Source organism: Danio rerio, chromosome 5 (assembly GCF_052040795.2).
Source record: "Danio rerio strain M-AB ecotype USA chromosome 5, GRCz13ab, whole genome shotgun sequence".
NCBI lineage: Eukaryota > Metazoa > Chordata > Actinopteri > Cypriniformes > Danionidae > Danio > Danio rerio.
In genome coordinates this window covers 71,658,000-71,676,756 of record NC_141025.1, presented here as the reverse complement: position 1 = coordinate 71,676,756, position 18,757 = coordinate 71,658,000, and the positions used below count along the sequence as shown (strand labels likewise).

At 37.2% G+C, this 18,757-nt stretch overlaps 1 protein-coding gene across 2 annotated transcripts; it reads right to left on the bottom strand.

The window, feature by feature from the left end:
• Positions 1–204: 204 nt before the first annotated feature.
• Positions 205–10,103, bottom strand: edf1 (endothelial differentiation-related factor 1). 2 transcript variants are annotated; one of them, NM_200745.1, is given in 5 exon segments: positions 205–581; positions 8,975–9,068; positions 9,146–9,306; positions 9,563–9,614; positions 9,920–10,088. In NM_200745.1, coding segments are annotated over 5 exon segments (441 nt in total). In that variant the 5' UTR covers positions 9,995–10,088; the 3' UTR covers positions 205–522.
• Positions 10,104–18,757: the final 8,654 nt, after the last annotated feature.

Here is an 18,757-nt window from a genome sequence, read left to right as displayed (position 1 = left end):
CACATTGGTGGTGGTGTGGAGAGACCCCCTCCTAGAGATTGTGAAGCACTTTGGGTATATGGCCATACACAATAAATGTGTTATATAAATACACACACTACATTACATTAAGTGTGTTTTGGATGTTTTTACATTAGAAGCAAAAAAATAAAAAAGCTCCAAATCTCAAAATCAACATTCATGGAAAAAAGACAGAAAAAAAAATTATTTTTGAGTGTCTCTTCTTTAATGCATCATCTGAAGAAGAAAAAAAGCAGCAATCAGAACACATCTTAGTCATTCATAGAAATAAGTTTATTTCAAAGCAGTGAGCAGGCTAAAAAAAAAAAGATAATAATCCAAGTCTTCTTTCATCATCTGACATAGAACGTTAGATAATACACATTTCGTGTAGGTGGTAAAATGAGTGCGTCTGGTCCACCATGAAATAGAGTAATGCAGCAATTAACAGAGATTGACTGTAAAGATCTTATTAGCACTGGGAGGTTCCAGTGGATGGTGGATCTTTCGAGGATTTTGTACTCATTTCTTGGAACAGGCTTCGAGGGGCAGCCCAATGTCTTTCCCACGCAACTTAAGGCCTAAAAATTTAAACAGAGAAAAATTATGTTATTCATTATATCAGGGGTTCCCAAACTTTTCAGCACGCGACCCCTAAAATAACAATACCAGTGACTCGCGACCCCCAATATCCTCTGAGGTGGTTATAAATACAGAAAACTTGCATGCAATGGCGCACACACACACACACACACACACACACACACACACACACACACACACACACACACACACACACACACACACACACACACACACACACACCAATAGACCAAAGTCTATTCTTCGTTTAATTTTTATTTTTTTTGGATGTGAGTGCTGTAAATGGGCCAGAAAGTTTAACCTGGTGTTATAAAATCAATCTGCTGCATCTGACGCTACTGTCTTTAATATAATGTAATTACCCCAGGGGTCGCAATCCAATAGAACTAGTAAATAAGCTACTATAGTAACTATAAACGACTGTTTTTTTCTCTTCAGTTGGTTATGGATAAAATATGGTAAGTCTTATGGCCTAATAATAATAAGTAGATTTTTGGAAATCACCAGGCGACCCCCCTTCATTGTTCTGCGACCCCTCAAGGGGTCCCGACCCTTACTTTGAGAACCACTGCATTATATGTTATTCGATGTATATTTATTAAGAACTTTGTAGTATCTACTAATAAGGAAGGTGCAGCAATTTAAAGATTATTTTACTCAACCTTCATTAAATAGATCAAAAGTAACTGCAAAAACATTATAAAACAAAAGATTTCAATTTTAAATATCTGTTAGTATTGAACTCTATTTAAAAAAAAAACTTAAAAATGAGCAACAATAATTAGCATATCGGAATACACTCCCTGACAAAAGTCTTATTATCTGTCCAAGTTTTAGGAACAACAAATAATAACTTGACTTCTAGTTGACCATTTGATATCAGAAGTGTCTTATATGAAAGGCAAAGACCTCTAGATTATGCTTATCCAAAATATAGTATGATCATGCCTTGAGTTTTAATTATTTAATTAGGAAAGTACGGTCTGACTTTGCTTAGACAAAAGTCTTGTCACTTACCAGAAATAATGTACAGTGTAGAATATACAGTCATGCTGCAGTGGAAAAAGAATGAATATTGTGTCTGACTCCCATGAGCTTAGAGGACTGCATCCATACATCTCTGCAATGACTCAAATTACTTATTAATAAAGTGGTAGTGGAGTGGCAAAGGAAGCATTCTTGCAGGACTCCCAGAGTTCATCAAGATTCTTTGGATTCATCTTTGATGCCTCCTCCCTCTTACCAAATACATGCTCAATAATGTTCATGTCTGGTGACTGGGCTGGCCAATCCTGGAGCAGCTTGACCTTCTTTAAGGTCTTCTTTTCCTGAAGTATGAGAAGGAGCGCTATCCTGCTGAAGAATTTGCCCTCTCCTGTGGTTTGTAATGTAATGGGCAGCACAAATGTCTTGACACCTCAGGCTGTTGATGTTGCCATCCACTCTGCTGATCTCACGCATGCCCCCATACTGAATGTAACCCCAAACCAAGATTTTTCCTTCACCAAACTTAATTTCTGTGAAAATCTTGGATCCATGTAGGTTCCAGTAGGTCTTCTGCAGTATTTGTGATGATCTGGATGCAGTTCAACAAATGATTCATCAGAAAAATCTGCCTTCAGCCACTTTTCCAAATGATCAACTAGAAGTTATTATTTGTTGCTCTTACAACTGGGATTGACGACAAGACTTTAGTCAGGTATAGATTCTGAAGAATCATGTGACAGTAAAGACCGGAGTAATGATGCTGTAAATTCACATTTACAATTAGTGAGACTAAATGATCTTTTTTAAAAAAACAGCCGTTATATTAATATACAATTTCCTGACAGCTTGTACCACCTGACCAAAGTAGGTTTATTTAGACGGATAGCATTACCAGAGAAACACATCATTTCCTGTTTGCACATATGAACAGCTCATTACATGAAGTAAAACATTAGGAAATTTTGTCAATTTTAAAAGCACGATTGCAGCTTATCTTTATTTTCCTCATGTTATCGTTGTTTTCTCATTTGGCTTGAGTCCAAAAGCATTGAATGTGTGATAAAGGATGATAAAATGACCATAAATATATGGTTATAAATGAAAATAAGACATGATGATAATAATATTCAAGTAATATCACACAAGCTAAAGAGCCGTGTTCCCAGAGTATATACTCCAGATCAACAAACGAAGTTACCTTAACGTTTTAGACATTAAAATGTATTTATTTATTATTTTTAGTTATGAATAGGAGTACTTAGAATGAACGTACTTGTACATCTGCCATGTTGTCAATAACACATGAGAATAGTCTAACATTGCCCTTTGCACAGCACTCTTCTGCAACTTTATCTCTTGTTTTGGTGCGTTACTCTATTACTCTGGGTTTTTCCTGCATGGAGTAATGTGTACTTTATTATTGAAACTGAATTTATATTAAATCGCCCAGCCCTAACTTCGAGAAATTTTGAAGGTCCTCAATGTGGAGGCAGTTCTAATACCTATGTTATTCATGGAGACAGTCAGAAGTTTCTGTACAGCGCATTGGTCACCTGGGGCCTCATGTACGAAGACTTGCGTGGAAATCATACTAAAACATTGCGTATGCAGAAAAAAATTCAGATGTATGAAACACTGCGTACGCCGAATCTCACGCATATTCTTTTGTACATCTGAATGAACGTGAAACTGAGCGCAACATGCACGAGCACAAAACCCCTCCCTGCCTCCTCCCCTGTATGAATATGCTAATGACTTCACTTTGGCAAAACCCAACGAAAAAGCAAAGGCAAAAGCAAGCAAAAAGAGAAACTTTGAACAGAATGTGAATTGGAGGTGCTGCTTTCGGAGGTAGACCGGAGAAAAGCGGTGTTATTTGCAAGTTTGTTCTCCGGAATAAACAACAAAAGAAAAAAATAGAGTGGGAGAGTTTAGCTGATGCGGTTAACACAGTTGGGTCTGAACATCGCACTGAGTGAATAAAAAAAGAAATAGTGTGGTTTATAGGTGTAAAATGTTGCAATGCCCTTAACAGTCTCAGTAGCGCAGCTCGTAAGACGCATGTCAACATGTTTTGACACAATCGAGCATGAACTCGGTTCAAATCCAGCGTCTGATGAACTCTTTCTTCTTTTTTCCCCCACTACATATCAGATTTTGCCTACTATTTATCACGAGAAAGACAAGTTGGAATCATTAATAAGTTTGTGCATCATATTTTATTTGCACATTTATTGAATGGAAATGTTTCTGATTCACGCATGCAAATTCATCTTCAGATAGTGTCTTTATAGCAACGTGCGTGCAGTAGATAGCTCAGATTACATTGGGAAAACAGGAGACCGCTGCAAATTGCGCTTTAATGTTTAGCTGGCCAACTGTATGGTATAGAAACCTTATATACCTGCTAGATGAACCCGTCTCATACAGCTGCCATTGCAAGGCTCAGACACTTTGTAGAGAGGAATTTAACACAACTGCCTCTAGGAGTCGCCAATGGAAATAAAACAGACACGCACAAAAAATGTGCGTACGCCAGCCAAGAAGCTGCCGTGGAGCTGCGCACATTCCCACGTTCAGTTCATCGTTAGTAAATCCAAACGCGAGCGATTCTGAGCGTGAAACCTGGCGTACGCAAAGTTTTTGTGTGTACGCAGCGTTGATACATGAGTCCCCTGTTGTTTTTAATGGGGTATATACACACAGACTTTAGATTTTCAGTCAGCCAGCCCAAGCGCTTCCGGTGACAACAGCCATTCCGATAGCGCCATTACAAAATCCCCATGTTTAAGGTGCAATTTCTTTATAAATCATCAATCTTCACTGCCTGATTGATATACAATATATGCGAGTTCAAAGAAGCACTGCATTAAGTTCCATTTTTTTCATGCCATGTCTTTAAAATTTGCCAATTTATTTAACCATTGTATTTTCAATAGAGTTTCTGCAGTAGCCTGCTGCTTCACACAGAACTTGTGTTTACACAGCTTTTCATCTCTTTTTACGCCTCAATAACTAAATGAATGCTTAAGGGTGCTTTCACACCTAGACTTTTGTTTCAGAAGCTGGCGCATTTCCCCAGTTAGCGTGGTTCGTTTGGCATATGTGAAACCAGCAATCGCACTCGCATCCACGCTAAAACAATCGGTCCGAGATCGCCTGAATGAGGTTGTCTCGACTTGATTGAAACGAACTCTGGAACAGATCGATTATAGTAAGAAAGCAATACGATCCAATGAACGAGGCTATAACATCGTGTAATATGGATATGTAATAGGTTTATATGGCTATATGAAAAGAGAATGAGTAGGGCGGGATATCATAGTTCCTATCGACAAGTGTGCGTTTTAGAGATGCGCGGTTGGCGGTTATAGCCGCGGATTCCGCGGATAAACCGCGGATCGGGCGGATGACGTTACGAAAAAATAATATTTTAATTAAATTCGGGCGGGTGGCGGGCGGTTGCACTGTTTTTATAGGCATAGCTGGCGCACCAACGAAAAAGCCTAGGACTGACTTTACAGAATGGGAGGAGGAATCGGATACACTAATTCTGGATGAAGTACAGAAGTATTCCTCTATAACTTCCGTATAGACGGATCAGCAGAGGAAAATCTACTTTCCTTTAGGGAGAAATAAGACCAGTTATTCCCACGGCTGTAGCACCTTTCCAAGAGAATTATAATGCATTTCAGCAACAAGTGCTGCGAGCGAGCGCTCCTTCAGTGCAGCAGGGCGCATTATGGCTATGCAGGCGCTCCCGTCTGAATCCTGACACTGTCATACATGCACTTAGCCTGGTCAGACTTTATGTTCGCTCAAAGAGGGATGGCAAATCTATTTTTCTAATTTAATTTCTAATTGTGGGGGTGACTGAGCCTATCAGGCTTAGGCACGATATGACGTTTTTATTAAAAAAAAAATTTCAACTGTTTGCCAAAGCATGCGACTATAGCCTATGCCTACATTAAGATATTTATGTTAATATTTTTTTACTGCCTGTTGTTTCTTTTGGCATATAAAATAGGTATTGTCTGATAGAGATATCAATAAAGGTTAATCTGTGTCGCAGAACTGGTGTTGTTTCCGATTTCTACAAGCTCAATAACATCCACAGCAAAAAATAAAAAATAATAAATAAAAAAATAGTCGAAAAACTGTGCCCATTAATTAGATGTGCAAGGCAATCAGGTACGTTTTTGGGGTTGCTATGGACAACTACAAATGTAAACATTATTATAATATAAATGACTTAGTATTCTATCTATTTACTAAAAAATAAAGTAAAACAGGCATTTAGTAGTAGGCTAAATAGCAGCATGTTGAAATGATGTGTCAATGCGTTAATTTCTATTAGGCTACAATAAAAAAAAGTTGTACAGTACAGTGCGTTTAATTTAGGCTATTTATTTACTTTTGTCCCTGTGCGCCGATTGGAGACGGAGTTCACTGCTGATGAGAGCTCGGGTGCTTCTCATTTCTTATTTGTGCATCCTCGTTTCCTTTCCTTGCTTTCTTTCCTCGTGTTTCCACCCCGCCGGGATACGAGGGAAGGACGCAAGGAAAAGACTTAAGGACCGATGAATCGAATCAAGTGAAAAGACACGTCCTCGTATCTTTAGCGTCACTTCAAAGCGTCGTCAATTAATGACTTGCACGTTTGGATTAACTGCATGTCTACATTAAAGTCATCCTCTATTCTATAATGAGCAATAAAGAAACATTCATTTAATAAAAAAAGGAATAAGCCATTTAAATGAAGAGCCCAATCAGCAGATGGCGGGCGGGTGCGGTTTTAAAAATTGGTCAAAAATGTTAGTGCGGATGGATGGCGGACGGATGATGAATTTTGTCATGCGGTTGCGGATGAAATAATAGCCCATCCGCGCATCTCTAGTGCGTTTCATGTCGAATATGAAAGTGAAAGTCTGTATGTTTGAACAGGCCCTTTTTGAAAATACCGGTAAATTAATTCCAGCAATTTTCCTTAAAGAGAAGTTGTAACATTACCAGTAATTTGCTGAAAGAGTGTGCTCACGACTAGAACGTGCTGATGTAAGCTGTCTACTTTAGACAATCAGAACACTCAGACGCATTCACACCTGCGCGGTTTAGGAAAATGAAATCCTTTTATATTTTTCCAGACACATTTAGCCGTTAGATGTTAGGTAGATAACGTTTCTATGTTCCTTCTTAATGCCAACTGTTTAAAAATATATTGAAAAAATGCTTATAATAAACCGCTGTTTGTCTACCTTCAAGACGTGTGTGCACATGAAGGAGCGGGTGAGCTTCAGCACACACAAACAATATGTACATATCAACATGCGAAAGTGTTCCTCCATACGTTTTCATATAAGATGTTCACAATACTTATAATGTAGTCAAGTGTGTAAACATTTAGCTGTGGTTCACGTTTCTGCCTTTGGATGTCTCACAAAGCAGCTGCATGAATGCTAAAGCTTTAAATAAAAGTGAAACCATCAAGAAAATGTCGACCCCTTCTTTGTTTACAAATAAAAGTGCAGCCGTTTACAGGTCATTTCTGGATAATGATGTCAGAATTTACTGGTATTTTGGAATGGATGTGTGTATAATCTTTTCCGGAAAAATTCCAGAACGTCTGTCCCTGTGTGAACATCTTTTTTATGAATTTACCGGTAAAGTCGTTCCGAAAATTTTCCAGATATTTACCGGTATTACTTTGTGAAAGGGGTTTATAATGTCTTTTTGCTCATCGTCATAAATTAAAATAGGGATGCATGACAGCTGAGAGACTATGAAATAAACCGTGGAACCAGTGTGAGGAGAGTTTACTCGCACGTAACTTGTTTTATCTATTTTGGTCCATTTACAAACTTTGGAGTGTGAAAGCGTGAACACCTATGAATCGATTTAGTTGTTCTGAAACAGAGATTACAAATGTTACATTATTGCTCTTTGCTCTTGGAGCGGTTCGCTTTCACACTGCAAAGTTTCTTATCGGACCAAAAGAGCTAAAACAAGTCACGTGCGACTGCGAGTAAACTCTCCTTACATTGGTCAGTGTCAGGGTTTATTTTGCAGCGTCCCGCTAAGCTGTCAGGAGAGGTGGTGGTTTGGTGGTGATTGACAGGGTGCGCACGTGACGTGTCTGAGGAGAGATGTGGTGGGGAGGGGTGAGAAGGGTGCGTGATGATGCCTATTTGAGGACCGGGAGGGAGACGCGAGATTACCGGGAGATTATCACTCGTTTGCGAGCATCCGGAGACTTGCGAAACTTCCCGCCATACTCATAATTCTCTCTTCATACAGCCGTATGCCTATTACATATCCATAAAACACTGTGATATAACCGCGCTCGGATTGGATCGCTTTCTCACTGCAATCGAACCGCTCCAGGGTTAGTTTCAATTGAGCCGAGACCACCTCATTCAAGCGATCTCGGATCGATTACTTTGGCGCGGAACAGAGCGCTATTGCCCTGTTCACATATGCCAAACGAACCGCGCTAACTGGGCAAACGAGACACGTTCCGAAACAAAAGTGTAGGTGTGAAAGCACCCTTAGAACAAAACCATCTATTTACAGGTGTGAAAGCACCCTAAGTCTATTTAAATGTCTATTTTAATTACATGACAACACTGATTCTGTAAAAAGAACCTTATTAAATTGAAAATAATCACATAAATCTTTCACTGGAAGTTTATCAGTGGCTGAAAAACACAAGCTGTGCATATACTGTTGAAGTCAGAATATTAGACCCCCTTTGAATTTTTTTTCTTTTTTAAAATATTTCCCAAATTATGTTTAACAGAGAAAAGAACATTTTCACAGTGTGTCTGATTCTGTATGTTCTTCTGGAGAAAGCCTTATTTGTTTGATTTCGGCTAAAATGATTTTGGAGGATAAAAGCAGTTTTTTTATTTGTTTTTAAAACATTTTAAGGTCAACATTATTTGCCCCTTTTAGCTATAATTTTTCCGATAGTCTACAGAAGAAACCATCATCATACAATAACTTGCCTAATTACCCTATCCTGCCTAGTTAACCTAGTTAAGCCTTTAAATGTCACTTTAAGCTGTATAGAAGCATCTTGAAAAATATTTAGTAAAATGTTATTTACGGTCATCATGGCAAAGATAAAATAAATCAGTTATTAGAAATGACTTATTAAAACTAGTATGATTAGAAATGTGTTGAAAAAAAAAATCTCTCTGTTAAACAGAAAGAGGGGGGAGGTAAACGGGGGCTAATAATTCTGACTTCAACCGTAGCCCATTGTGCTTTACAAATAAACAGCCTTGCCTAGCCTAAGATAATATCATTAAAATAACACAAACTTTATTACAGTAGACAATTAGCTATTGTGACCAAAACAAATAGAAGAAGGATAAAATCCTACCAATGGCTCGCTCGATTTTCCCCATGACCTGATTATTGGGGATAGCCTTCCCACATTCATACTCCGCAATGATCTGTGGCTTCTCGTTAATTTTCTGCAAGAGAAACGCACAATTATATTTCACCACCTCAAAAATAAATGAACCTTACGGTAAGTCTGGCAAACACTCACAGTAGCCAGATCTTTCTGGGTGAGGCCCTTATTCTGCCGGCCCTGCTGGATCACTTTGCCCACTTCAAGTGGCACTCTCTGGTGGCTGAGCTCCTCCGTCTCTCTGTCCAGCTTGGCTGTGTTTTTGGTTACAACATGTTGTTTATTTTGCCCAGCAGCCCCTAAGGAGAAAAAAAACAAGATTGTTTACTCAGTGTACTTGCTAGCAATGCTATAATACTCTATATAATATTGAACTATTTGGTACGACTTCCATGGTTCAAGTACATGGTTTCTACAGGTTTTATGAAATAAAATTTAAGACTTTTTAAGACTATGTGTGAAGGTAAAACCAACTTTACCTCGATGAAATTACCAGCACATTTCACTCCAGTTAGTGATATAAACAGATCTTATATAAAAGGTATGTATTCTTACATTTCTTAGACGTTTCCACAGCTTCTCCCTTTCTCTGAGCAGCAGTCACAGCCTAAAAACAGAGGTTATAACGTTGTTATGTAAACCGAAACTCCATGTAGATCTTTGAACTGTGTTGTTATGATCACACTTATTATGGCCTCCACCAGCACGTTTCACATACTGGCTAATTCTCGAAGTTATACGTTAACATTACTACTCCTTTTACTGTCACATTGATATTTGATGCTTTGGGACACACATTATATCGCATTAGTCGAAGACAAACATTTATAAACAGGTCAAAGCAACAATGTGCTCGTCATACGTGAACTAATCACGTCAGCAAACTATATGTAGCAGAAGCGTGTGAAATACCTGCTTCGACTTGGACTGCGCGGCCGATCCCTTCTTCCTCAAAACGGTCACCGTGTCCCAGTCGCATTCTGCCATGATTTTTGGATGATTTTGTTGTTGTTGTGTGTTTAGAGGTGTTTGATTTTAGGGCAACTGCGGGGCGTTGAAGTTGTCGAGCACGTCCCTTCTTGCTCTTTATGCTAGTGAACTAAACCGGATATACGTCACCGTGTGGGCACATGTCAACAAGCCCCTTTAACGTGAGTAAAGCTTATCGTATTGAGAAGGTGTGGGTTTTAAAATTGTACTGAAAAACGTACAATTTATTAGAAATTTAGATAAATAGTGCGTGTTATGAACGGTCAAAAGCTTTTAATTTGCCATGCGTGGCATCTGACGCAACAACTTGAACGAATTAGCAAAGTTAACGTTAGCTAGTTGTGAATGACAGAAAATAACGTATTATTATATATTAACGTTATAATATTAACGTTTTTATTAGAAATAAGATCACATTTGTTACAGCTTAAAATTAACAAACCCCCTACTTTTTTTGTAAATAACAACGATTTTAAAATGCTGTAAAAATGTATTGATAATTAAACGAACGTTGTTATTTTTGTCATGTTTTTGACGAGGTTACATTTATTTTAGAACAACACAATACCAATGTTTTAGCTTCTGAAAAGTGTCTGGAACCCAGATTTATCTATCACAACAAATTAATACATTTGATACTTATTATAGTCTTTCCATTTGTCACATTCTGAAGAAAAACAAATATTCTTTCTTATTTGGAAGAAATGTTATCAGACCTTTATAGAATAAAGCTAATATGAACCCTCAATAAATCCAGTATATAATGAGAGAACATACAGAGAAAGTGGTCTCTTAATTTTCTTTCCATAGCTATTATTATTATAACAATCTATTTTCTCTATTATATGATATAGTGTGTGTCATGAATGGTCAAAAGCTTTTAATTTGCCCCTCGTGGCATCTGACTGCATCTGCATCCGCAACAACTTGAATGAATTAGCAAAGTTGTTAGCAAGTTATGAATAACAAGAAATATTACAAATGCAGCAATTTGGTATCTTAGTTCAAGTTAATTTATTGTTTTTAATAGGGAAAAAATATTAGTTTGTTTATATCGGTTTAAAGAAAATAAACCACATACAATTTTTTTTTGTCAACAACATTAACAAAGATTTCAAAGTGCTGTAAAACAAATATAGATTATTATATGAACGTTGTTATTTTTGTCATGTTTTCTGACGAGGTTACATTTATTTTAGGACAACACATTACCAATGTTTTTGCTTCTGAAATTTATCTATCACAACAAATGAATACATTTGTTATTCATTATAGTTTTACTAGTTGTAACTTTTTGGAGAAAAACAAATATTCTGTTTTTCATTTGGAATAAATGTTATCAGACCTTAGCTAATATTAACCCGAAATAAATCCAGTACATGCTGAGAGAACATACAGAGAAAGTGATATTTTAATTTTCTTTCCATAGCTATTATTATTATAACAATCTATTTTTCTTTATAATATGATGTTTTTACCATGTTTCACAACACTTTGTTTCATCTTGTATTTTTAGGCATTTTCTAATCGTAATCCTAAAGAACAGTAGTATATCTGTTTGACCAAATTCAGCTTTAATACTTTTTTAAGCCTTTCAAAGAATTTAGCTTAATCTGCGATGGAATCCAGCTTAAATGAACTTTGATAAATGACCAAGATGTGTTAGGAACTGAGTTGTTTCAAAGTCCCTTTAAGGCAAGTCTTATCCCTTGGCAGGCATCGTTTTTACCACCTTTCTAACATGAAAATCAAAGTCCCTTTAATGCATGTACTTGGTTCAGTTTCCTCTTATACTACAGAGTTTTTAAATACTTGATTTCGATTGGATGATGAACATTCCGCAATTACTTTCAGAAAAATCCACACCCAAAGTAGTTCCAGGCATGTCTTGACTGCATAAAAGTTCAATATCACTACACCAAATGATTTCAGATATTTTGCAGCCAACAACAGTCATAAATCAAACAAAACAAAAGGCTTTGGATAAAATGAAACTGATGACAAAAGATAAAGAAACTAGTCCCAAACACAGTAGCAGTTTGAGGATAAAACCTGAGTAATATCTTAAATATATGATAAACGCATGATACCTAGCTATGTTTCCATCAACATTATATTATGCACATTTTGTAATATTGCTTAAAAATGCGTAATGGAAAAGCCAAGATGCGCATATATTTTGAAAATGCGCAAAAACAATGCATAGAATAACTGAGTAGGATTCACTATTTATCGAAAAAAAAATTAAAAACTGCAACAAAAACTAAATTTATTTATGCCAAATAAACTACAATGGAAACATGTTTACTGAATTAAAACCAGCAGGCACAAAAAAGTCATGTGATTTTGTTTAAAGAGATCATTTGATAGCAAAAAAATAGGGTGCAATGGAACAAGGCAAGTTAGGTAATTTAGGGAAGTTATTGTATAACAATGGTTTTGTTCTGTCAATTGTTAAAAATATTGCTTAAGAGGGCTAATTATGTCATCATGTCATATTCATCCGCTTATCCGAGGCCAAGTTAAGGGGGCAGCAGTCTTCCTCCTGCTCCTCTGGGGGGATCCCAAGGCATTCCCAGGCCAGCCGAGAAACATAGTCCCTCCAGCGTGTCCTGGGTCTTCCCCGAGGCCAACTGCCTGTGGGACATGCCTGGAACCCCCCCTAGGTAGGCGTCCTGGAGGCATCTGAAACAGATGCCGAGCCACTTCAGCTGACATCTCTCAATGTGGAGGAGCAGCGGCTCTACTCTGAGCTCCTCCTGGATGACAGAGCTCCTCACTCTATCTATAAGGGTGCACCCTGCCACCCTGTGAAGAAAACTTATTTCAGCCGCTTGTGTTCGAGATCTTGTCCTTTCGGTCATGACCCAAAGCTTATGACTCATAGGTCAAAGTAGAAAAATAGATTGACCAATAAATCAAGAGCTTTGCCTTTCGGCTCAACTCCTTCTTTACCACAAGGGACCGGTACATCAACTGCAGCCGCAACACAGACCCGCTTGTCAATCTCACATTTTATCCTTCCCTCACTCTTAAACACAACCACAAGATGCTTGAACTCCTCCACCTGGGGTAAGGACTTTTCTCCAACCTGGAGATGGCAAACCACCTTTTTCAAGTGGAGCGCCATGGCCTTGGACTTGGAGGTGCTGATTCTTATTCCAGCCGCGTCACACTCGGCAACAAACCACCTCAGTAAATGCTAAAGGTCCATGTTCGACCTTCAACAGAACGACATCATCTGCGTATTACAGAGATGGAATCCTGTGGTCCCCGAATCAGACCCCCTCCAGCCCAAGGCTGCGCTTTGAAATTCTGTCCATAAAAATTTTGAACAGAATTGGTGACAAAGGGCAGCCCTGCCAGAGCCCAACATGCACTGGAAACAAGTCTGACTTATTGCCGGCAATGCGAACCAAACTCTTAGAGTGCTTTCACACCTGCCTTATTTAGTTAGATTGAATCGCACTAGAGTTCGTTTTCCCTTTTGGTGCGGTTCGTTTGGGCAGGTGAGAATGCAGCAATCGTATTCGAGTGCGCACCAAAAGCGGACCAAACAAGTGTACCGAGACCTGCTTGAAGAGGTGGTCTCTGTACGCTTTCAAACAAACCCTGGAGCGGTTCGTTTGTGGTGAGATTATGATCCGTACTAAAACAGGTCCAACCCCAATAAGTACTGCGCCTTTTGGACTAATCCAGCTGCCGTAGGCCGATGCGCTTTGCATTATGAGATATGGAGGAAAAATATTTATTGACTTTAATTTATTGATTTTTAGTGCTTTACCAACAGAGAGAAAGAGAGGGGAAAACATTACCTGATGGATCGTTGGTAATATTTCCGCAAGATGACCATGTCGCAGTTTAGCTAAATTAATTCACGCCACCTCCTGAAGTGACGAGCGATGCATTAAAACCCTGTTTTCCAGCCGCAGCCACGCTTCATTCTCGAAATGTATAGTTTGTCTAAAGCAGGGATACAATTAGTCAGCGCAGTTGTCCCTCCAGAGTAAAAACGACATTTTGTGTCTGCCGGTTTTGTTTACTTGCGGGAGATCATTGGCATTTTCCTGCATGTGAATTCTAACCAATCAATAAGCAGTTTAGGAAATATGTTCAACATCATCTGGCCAATGAGTGATGTGGACTTGTCAGACGACTGCATTTTGGTTCGTTTCAACTGGTTCGGACCAAAGCCAGCAGTGTGGTGTGAAAACGACCCAAAAACGGCAGAAAATGCAACAATGTATCATTTATTGCCCTTCGTCCGGACCAAATGAAGCGAACTACAGATGTGAAAGCACCCTTATTCTGTTCATATAGGGACAAGACAGACCTTAACAAAGTAATCTCTGACTTCATACTCCCACAGCACCCTCCACAGAAGGCAACGAGGGACAAGGTCGAATGCCTTCTCCAAGTCCACAAAACACATGTGGACTAGTTGGGCATACTCCCATGAACCCTCGAGCACCCTAGTGAGGGTATAGAGCTGGTCCAGTGTGCCTTGGCCCGGACGAAAACTGAATTGTCCCTCCTGGATTTTAGTTCCAACTATCTGCCAGATCCTCCTCTCCAATACCCTGGCATAGACTTTCCCATGCAGGAAGGCTGAGGAGTGTGATCCCCCTATAGTATATTATATATATTGACCCTAAAATTGTTTAAAAAAAACGAAAACTGCTTTTATTCTAGCCGAATTAAAACAAATAAGACTTTCTCCTGAAGAAAATATATTATAGCAAATACTGTAAAAATTCTTTGCTCTGTTAAACATAATTTAGGAAATAATTGAAAAAAATTGGACACAGCCCAACTTGAGTTTGCAAATGATCGTTAAATGATTTGCCGAATGATTATTAAACCAAAATGACTTGTATGTCAGCCGTGATCCGTATTGACATGTGTATGTAGGTCAGAGCCAGGAGCAGTGGGGTGTCAGCAGTCATGAACATGGACTCACAGACTGACCCCTGCTGGTATTTATAGAGCGCTGAGTCAGGGTCACACTCTGCCAGATCACAGCTATGAGCGAAAACACAGACTGACACACACAGCTGCTGAGATATTAAACAACCAATTCAATAAAGGCTTGATCTCTTCTGTCAAACACTCATGCACAACAATGGGAGGGATTTGGATTCTATTTTAACATCAGGAAATTTAAAAAAAAGAGACTCATTGTCTTTATATTAGTCCAAACAGCTTACAAAAAATGATTTTCATCATAGGTGCCCATTCAATAATGCTCGTTATATTGTCTGCAATAAAATACAAGTGAAAGTAAATTTAGAAATCACTACTTTTTCCATACTGTCCCAGCTTTTGGTTTGATTTGGGGTTGTATTTTTACATCATCTATCTTTACACAAAACTGGGATGGCTTATGTAGTGCAATTAAACAGGCTCTTTTTAACAGTACTTTTAAAAATAAATGTATTGTGCTCACACACAAAAGCACACATATGGAGTTTGACTGCAACACAAAAAAATGCAATCTAAAGAGTTGAGAATAGCACTTATAAAACAGTAAAGTTTTCTGTATTTTGTGATTCATGTTGTTTTTAATTTATTTATGTTGTTGATTTGCATTATAAGTTCTCGGTCTTTTACCCAACAACTTTTGATGTTGACAAGTTTGAAAAAGAGTGACTTTTCTTGACATTTTTAATATTTTAAAGTTATATATTGTCTGTATTGGTGTTGTAAAATATGGATCGGAAACCTGGTAATGAACTACCAGTACTTCTGTTATGTTATGCACTCAACGCTCTCTATTCACCTTATTCTTAGCGTACGAGCGAGCGCAGCCATTTGTATGTTTTTGACTTGAGTCTTCCAGTCTCATTCACTTCCATTCATTTTTAGAGGTTAAACCCCGCTCATTATGCTGCTGGATCTTGCAAACTGATATTTTCTTATTATATATTTTTCTATTTTGTATACTCATGCAAACACTTGTATGTAGAGCAGGTAGTTTTCCGGCGTTATTTCCAGTCATTTCTCGCATAGGCAACTAAATCGGAAGTTCTAAAACAATCACGAAAATGTGCGCATTTCCGCATTGAAGAATAAGGTTATATTGATTTCTCATTCAATATATCATTTCAAACTACTAAAATGTCAAACAAAGCCACTTTTTTAAACAGCAGAGTTAAATTTTTAACATCAAAAGTCAATAGAGAAGAGATAAATTACCTATAATGCAATTTATAATCATAAATAAACAGACAAATCTTTCAATGATAAAATATCAAATCATAAAACATTTTTGTAATTTAATATATGCACAAACACATTATTTTATCCCAAAATATTTTTTTAATATATATTTTTTAAAGGATTAAAATTTTACTAGTCTGTATTTATTTATTCAGTTGTTTCATCTGATTTCATAGATAATTTCTCTCTTTTTTTTAAATGTTGGCACGGTTTAGCTAAACTTATTAAATGCATTTTTGAAAACTTCATGATAAACTAATTGTATAGTTTCTCACACACACACACACTCACACACACTTGTAAAGTTATGAGGACTTCCCATAGACTTAATTATTCTATAACATACACTCACAGAATTAAAGGTACGCAAGCTGTCACTGGGGTGATACCTTTTTTTTTTTAAGCATTTGTACTTAAAGGGTCCATATTGGTACTTCAAAAGTATATATTAGTATCTAAAAAATTTAAGAGGAACACTTTTGTACTTTTTAGGTACTAATATGTACCCTTGAGGTATTAATATAGACCTTTTAGGTAAAAATTTGTACCTTGTGAAAAGGTACCACCCCAGTGACAGCTCGCGTAGCTTTATTTCTGAGAGTGTACTGACTGTATGTTTGATACCTATGCCCCAAAATTCAACACTCACAGGAAACAATTTGTATTTTTACATTTTCAAAATACTTCATTCTGTGTGATTTATGAGCCGTTTTACACTTTAAGACCAAAAGGTCAAAAAGTACTGGTCTTGCTACACTTGTGGGGACATTTGGTCTACACAACATAAGCGATACAAATAAGACTGATACTAGTAACTTATTTCAGAGAGCATTTGATTCTTTCTAAATATGTTGGCACAGTTTAGAGCAATATACATTTCTCCTCCATTTTTCCACTGGTGTGCTTGTACAAGAATGCAGTTGGTCAGTGTGGTATTTGGTATTGCCTGGACAGCTGGCTAAAACTTGACACTGACTGAATGCAAAGGTAAACATCCTTTGACAAACTGCCTAGCACACATTGCTCAGCTTGAAATAGAGTGAAAAATCTGCATGTCTGAGGATGCATACATTACTGTGTTATAGAGTTCTTACACAGACCACAGTTTCACTTTATAAGACCTCAAATGTATCCTCATGAGGCACAGGGAACTATTTCTGTTTTGCTCGTATGTGTTTTTAGAAGTAGTCACCTACTTCTTAAATGGCCTGAGGAGGAATAAACTAACAGCAAATGCACATTTTTGGGTGAATCCATAAAATATAGAGTCATGATGTTCAGTGATGTCACACCCATACAATTGAAGTCGGAATTATTAGCCCCTTCTCTAAATATTTCCCAACTGATGTTTAACAGAGCAAGGAATTTTTCACAGTATTCCGATAATAGTTTATCTTCTGGAGAAAGTCTTATTTGTTTTATTTTGGCTAGAATAAAATCAGTTTTTATAATAAAAAAAAACATTTAGGTTTAAATATTAGGTTATTTAGGCAGTAAATATATATTTTCGATTGTAGAACAAACCACCGTTGCACAATGATTTGCCTTATTATCCTAACTGGCCTAATTAACCTAGTTAAGCCTTTAAATGTCACTTTAAGCTGAATACCAGCATCTTGAAAATATCTAGTCAAATATTATTTACTGTCATCAGGGGCGGATTTAACAGCAAGGTAAGCGGCCACTTTGAGGCCTAAGAAATCTGGGGACCCCCAATAAATATCTAGAAGTATAAATTAGACCTATAAACTATATATCTAACATCGTTTTCTACCATATTTTGTATGGTGAGAGTTAAACAAATACAATTTTAGCTAAATTTAATATTATTTAGCACACAATCGAATATAATATTATTATAATAATGTAATGTTATGCAATATTCTTATTAGGTCACACTTTACAGTAAGGTTTCAATAGTTAATGCGTTTACTAACATGAACTAAGTATGAACAGTACTTGTCAGGGCATTTATTAATCATAGTTCAACATTTACTAAAATCTAAATTCACACTTGTTAACAGTAATAAATGCACCTTGAGTTAACATGAACTAACAATGAGCAACTGTATTTGCATTAACCAACATGAGCAAATGCTGTGATAAATGAATTGTTCATTGTCTGTTCATGTTAGTAAATAGATTAACTAACATTAACTAATACAACCTTATTGTAAAGTGATACCTATTATTATTATCACAAAATAAAATATCCATCATGAAGCAGTCCAGCAGTCAAATTTCTAAAAAATATATATATTAATTATTTTTAGTTGGAAATTGATTTAAAGAAAACTAATCATTTAAAATGTAGAGATTGCATTTACTTTAATTGTCGAAAAAAAATTGAGTGATATAAAAAAAGCAATATAAATAAAAATTTAATACGAGTAGAAAAAGTGCATTTCAGGACTTGGGCCCCGTGGCTGAAATGGCTTAGGGCCCCAAAATCACTATATCCGCCCCTGACTGTCACCATGGCAAAGATAAAAGAACTCAGTTATTTATTAAAACAATTTTGTTTAGAAATGTTTAGATTCC